General features: G+C 34.1%; 1 protein-coding gene across 1 annotated transcript; it reads right to left on the bottom strand.

Moving 5' to 3' along the window:
* Window positions 1-644: 644 nt before the first annotated feature.
* LOC145814846 (uncharacterized) lies at window positions 645-4,844 on the bottom strand. The gene is made up of 6 exons (XM_082911837.1): window positions 4,220-4,844; window positions 3,790-3,973; window positions 2,411-2,988; window positions 1,894-2,266; window positions 1,644-1,782; window positions 645-653 (listed from the first exon to the last, which is right to left on the bottom strand). The coding sequence occupies exons 1-6, from the start codon at window positions 4,842-4,844 to the stop codon at window positions 645-647; spliced, it is 1,908 nt and encodes a 635-aa protein (XP_082767963.1).
* Window positions 4,845-6,061: the final 1,217 nt, after the last annotated feature.

A 6,061-nucleotide genomic window follows, 5' to 3' on the forward strand; every position in this document is an offset into this window, starting at 1 on the left:
ACTCAAATAAAATAATAACTCTCCCGAATCTTAATGCAAATTAAGAAACAAACATATAAGATTTAAAGTTATATTGCATATCAAAATATAAAAGGCAGTAAAAAAAGTGTAAATATTGAACAAAAAATAGAAATAAAGTTATATTGTCATACACCAAAAGAGTAGGTTAAAACTTTACAAAAAGTGGGTTAAAGCTTTACAAAAGATATATGCTTTACAAAAGATGTGTCACTAACATGTCATACACCAAAAATATATATGCTTTACAAAAGATGTGTCAATAACATGTCTTCAAATATGCGTTTGCCCAAACTTCCTCCTCATTACTTTCCAAAAAGTCTTTGTATCAACTTTTATGTATCCCTAATGAGGAATATGCACAACAATCTGGTAATTTGTGGAAACAAAAAAAAATATAGATTAGTGCATTTGTTGGAAATATACATGTCAAAATACTTTCAGATTGAAATTACCTTATTACATCCCATCGAAGCAAGGTAGTCATATTTCTCCTTTTAAGCTCCATAGATTTTTCGGTCTAATCCTACAAAAGTCCAAATTTCAAATTACTATTAAATTGAAATTTTTAAAAAAGTTATATAATCAACATAAATAAATCTACGTGGTTACCTTCTAATAAAACGTCATTTAATCTGCATAGAATACTAAAGCAACACTTCAGGATAAACAATATTTGTAGTAGAATCCAAATTATCTTTAGGGAGGAGAATACTTATACGATCAAAGGATGTACATCTAGACAATGCCACATATAATTACCCATGGCTAAACACTGGTATACGCAAATCAACCCCAACAAATTTCACAGATTGTCCTTGAGATTTATTAATGGTCAAGGCATATGCCAATCGGACTGGAAATTGACGTCTTGTCATTTGGAAAGGCATTTCTGAAGAAGATGGCGTCAAAGATATCCTTGGTATGATTGCCAAATTGCCAAACTTTTCTCCAGTTAAAATTTGAGCTTCAATTATGCGAGTGCCGCACCTAGTAACCATTAATCTTGTACCATTACATAGTCCATATTTCGGTGCAATGTTTCTTAATAATATTATGGGACAACCCACTTTCAACTCTAACTAAGTTGGCAACCCAGGAGGATCCAATGAATTTAAATATTCATTAGGATATCTATTTGTAATAGTAGGATCAATTTCATTATCTTCAGAAATTTTATCTGCTGCAAGATAAGTATATAATCTCCCTGGAAAGATATTCAACGCAGTAGTATTAATGTCACTGACATCAACGTTACGCGCAGACAGAATTGTGCGTTCAGTTAAAAATGTTGGGGTTGACATCTCTATCATATTCAATTGTGGATAAACTGTAGAGAGTAATTCATTCAAATCTTGACATTTGCGTATTGTTGATGGAAGGTTAACGATTTCTTGAGGATTGGTCCCAATCTAAAAAAAGTGAAATCAATAAAAAAGTAAGTGTAAACACAATTTAATAATTTAAAATAATCTATATAATACAGGTTAAAGTAGTGTTACCTCCATCAAGAAATTTGCAAAATTAGCATTTTCATGGCCTTCATGATTCAAGCGCATATTAAAATCCAAAGTCAAAATATATATATGCTTCCATAGAACAAAATGTCTTAATGATGCATTCACAATTTGCTCACGAGCTCCTTTGGGTATAACTGGTAAGATTTGTCGAAAGTCTCCTCCAAGAACAACAGTAATACCCCCAAATGGCTTTTCACTATCACAAATATCCCTCAATGTACGATCAACTGCCTCAACACAATGTCTATGTTGCATAGGAACTTCATCCCAAATTATGAGTTTTGTTTCTCTAAATAACTCAGCTTGTAATGATTGTTTGCTAAACCCACAAAGTGAATTTTCCAAGACATCTAACGGAATGGAAAATGTTGAATGTGCAGTGCGACCTCCTACCAGTAACAGTGATGCAATTCCAGACAAAGCCACAGTAACAACGATATGCCCAAGGCTACGACATTTTAATGCAATCGTATTGTATAGAAATGTTTTCCCTGTTCCTGCACCCCCATTCAAAAAGAAAACAGTTCCTTTGTTTTGAAAAACTGAAGAAGTGATTGCATTATAAGCATTCCGCTGTCCATTATTGAGACAATCAATAGTAATTTGTGGATCTGCATGTTGTGCCTCACTTTGCAGTTGTTGATGTTCAACTATCAATCGATTACCAACTACTGCACTCCAATTTGCAGTAGGTTGTGGCATGGGTGGGAAGTCAATTAAACTTTTGCCTGATTCATGAAGCATTTAATTCAAAAGACAGAAACCATAATCTTCAATTTGAGCCACAGTTGGTTTAGAAATGACAAACAATGTACAAATCTTATGTGCAAGATCATCACATATATGCGTTGAAAATTGATTCCATAATGCACATGGATTTAGTGGAGAGCACTGGGTGAGAATAATACTAAACAATCTCCTCAATTGATATCCAGTTTTTATGACTGCAGCCTCTTTCAAGCATTGTATCCATTCTTCATCATCTTCTGAAAGCCCCCTTGCAACACATGCTAATTTAAATGTATCATGCACAACATTATCGACCGTGCGTAAAGACTGAAACAACTTTGGTCCTTTGACAACGGTTAGTAACAAACGTAGATAAAATCTTTCACCACAATTAGGGCTAGCAAAGTACATTCTACCAATTGCATATCCCATTTCTCTTGATTTCCATCTCTTTTCTGACTTGAGCCAAACAAAATGTTGTGGAAATTCTTGATAAGTGAATGGACATTCATCTTCACTGGCAGCACAATATGCAAAGAAGCCAGTAAGAGTTGACATTTGTTGACCAGCTCTAGATTGAATCGTTTGTAATGACTCTTCTGGGTTAAAAACAACACGATGCATTCCAGGTAAATGAAGTGCCAATCGTACAATTGTTGGCATCTCTGCATGCAAAGGATGACCAAATATTCGCCAAGCAGCTTCTGGAGGTCCAATATACCTTGTATCGAGATATTGTTGAATCTCATTTATCATTCCAAACACTATCGTTGTACGATCATAACCCTTATAAATGTACTTATGTATATACTTGACACATCTCATTCCGGCACAAACTTCCACATTTATATGACAATTGAAAAGTTTTGAAAGATATGCATTGTATGGTACGACATCCCTGTTATCAACTTCTTGCCCTCTCACAGTATGTACTTAACCATTATTGCGACGACGATAGATAGGGTATCCATCTTGATCCATAGTTGTTATTTCTGTGAAAGCTCGAGGGTATCTTTCAGTGCATCTACCATTTTCCATACATGGTGCTTGCGGATTTCGAGCACCGCATGGTCCATGTACCATACAACATTTGATAGTTTCAAAAAGCATAGGATCATCTTTTGGGTCTGGAAATTCTGTACAGACCAATTTGTCTACTTGAGCACATGTCCGAATTTTGTCTGGACCCTTGACAAATAAAAGTGCATGCATATGAGGGAGGCCTCGTTTTTGAAATTCAATTGTAAAAACATGTGCAACTTTATTTCCAAACACTTTATTTGTTTCTATCTCCTTCATCAAACATTTTCTCTTCAACTCAAAAACACGGGCAATTAAATCAGGACGATCAATAGGTTTTTGATATGGTAATAATGCTGAAGTAATTTCTAGCCAATTGGGATTTGCAGTCATGGTAAGAAAAATATCTGGGTGTTGGTTATATCGTGTGATAGCCATTGAATCTTGAAAGATTTCAAACATATGTCTAGGACTACCAGTAAATGAAGATGGCAAAACAAACCTTTGACCAATTTGTCCAGGTCGCACATAATCTGGATCCATATCTGACAACTCTTGGTAAAGCTCAGCCCGAAGTTTTCCTTGATTAAGCTTGAAGTATGTCAATCGATTTTGCTCAGTTGCAGCCCAAGCATCTACCAAAAACTCTTGAAATAGTTTCCCACCTCTCAAAATTGTTGAATACTCTGTGGGTCGTTCAAACAAACGATAACTATAAAAATTCATTTGAATAAGTCGATCAGTTGAAGGTCGATCATACTGAACATTCCACAATTTCAACTCAGGTTCCCATCCAAGCTCACCATATGGAGATAATAGAACATAATGTAATGGCAAGTATGCTGGGTGACATTCATTAATTTGCATCAACTCATTATTTCCTCAGAAATGTAAAATAATATCTCTCATTCCATTTACCTCTGTTCCATCACCTGGTATTACAATTGCAATCTCATCTGTAGTTGGTAGGTTATACCGACGTCGATCAGTTGTTGAATTATAATGAAAATGAGCAGGTAGGTTGTGTCCTACCGAGTCTAATTGATGTAAAATGGCATGAGCCTGGCGATATTTATCTACAAATGCATTGACTTGCAACAAACTATCCTGAATAGTTTTGAGAACATCCCTTCTCAAGTTAGGATTTCTACGATTACGAATTTCTAAAGCTGAATAAGAGTCATAGATATACAGTTGAGCATAACTTGCATCCTGTCCTGGTTGTGGTTGTAGTGATCCTGTTCGATGTCGCAATTCCCCATGAATTGTGAATGATGTAGGGCCCCTTCCACTGAGTACTCTAGGATCTAATGTAGCACCAAGACTTGTAAAAGCATTGGTTGCATTGTACACTCGAGTATAACTTCGAAAGGATTTTGATTGATCATTATTCCCATCATACAATGCCTGAAGTGGTGAAGGGGGTGTAATAAGTAAAGGTAGCCTAATCTTTCCTTCCAAACAGCAAGTTCCAAATAAGGGACGCTTTGTAGATGATTTTGTCAATTTTTCATCAATCCAATGTAAGGCTGAACAGTAAGGACATAATACATCCATCTTGCCAAGATAATGGCGGTAAGAATCTTTGTGTGCCCGAGCGTCAATTGATATACTCGTAGGCAGATCTTCTAATTCATCATCAGTACATAGATCTTGTTGAAGAAATCGATTTATAGGAGTAGACCTACGAATATTTGTGTATAAATAAAATTCTGTAAAACAAAACGGTATGAGTAAAAGTATGTATTTAAAGATTAGACACAGTAGTTTACCGATTCCTTTGTGAATTTGAAGATGTGCTTGGCATAGAAAACGAACATATAGAATGATGGGTAACCATTGTTCGTTTTTGTGCCGACTGAGAATTTTCAGTTATTGTTTCCCACTCCAAGTGAGTGCGATCGCGACGAATAGGTGTTAAAGAACGTTGTCTTAGTTGAACACATTCTTTTAATCCCTCTTGCTCTCGTTGCAAGCATTGAAATTCAATTTTTTCACGCTCTCGTCGTGCCCGTTGGGCCAATACAGCTTTTGATATTACATTATCATTTTGTGCCTAAAAAGAAAATATTTTATCATTGAAGCAAAATATGTGAATATTTTGTGCTTAAAATGAAACTATCATCTTATTTCTTCCCTTTCTCTTAATTTTGTTTTCTATTTTATTTGTTTTGTACCTTTAATAGTGTTATCTTTATTTCTTTTTTTCTTATTTCTTCCCTTTCCCTTTCTTTGTTTTCTATTTTATATATTAAATAAGAATTAAAAACCTATCTTATTTAGTTTCTCCTTTCTTTATATATTTTTTCTTTATTTCTTCGTTTCTTTTTTCTTATTCTCTTTATATAAGTAGCAACTTATGGATGGTACATTATAAATATACATGTATCCATGCAAAATAAGAATAAATAAATTTGAAAAACACATACAAATAATAGCAAGTTACAGGAAAACATATTACAATCATTCTACAAAAACAACATAAAACAATAAATTCATTTTATACACACATATTTTAACTATTCAAAATTTTGATTAGTTTTGCATCATATTTTTAAAAAAGAATATATACCACTTGACATGCATTTGTCATTCTCTTGCCAGAAGGAGCCATCTTTTCTTTTCCTTTAGACATTGGGTTGACCTTTTCTTTATCTTTTGCCTAACAAATATAAATAAAATATTGATGTGATTAAAAAAATCTTATATAATCTTATATAAATAAAATACATACAATGTTTGACTTGATTTTGTACTTACCGCACGAACACGGA

Source organism: Camellia sinensis, unplaced genomic scaffold (assembly GCF_055761805.1).
Source record: "Camellia sinensis isolate YWXY unplaced genomic scaffold, ASM5576180v1 Unanchor13, whole genome shotgun sequence".
In the NCBI taxonomy this organism is placed as follows: domain Eukaryota; kingdom Viridiplantae; phylum Streptophyta; class Magnoliopsida; order Ericales; family Theaceae; genus Camellia; species Camellia sinensis.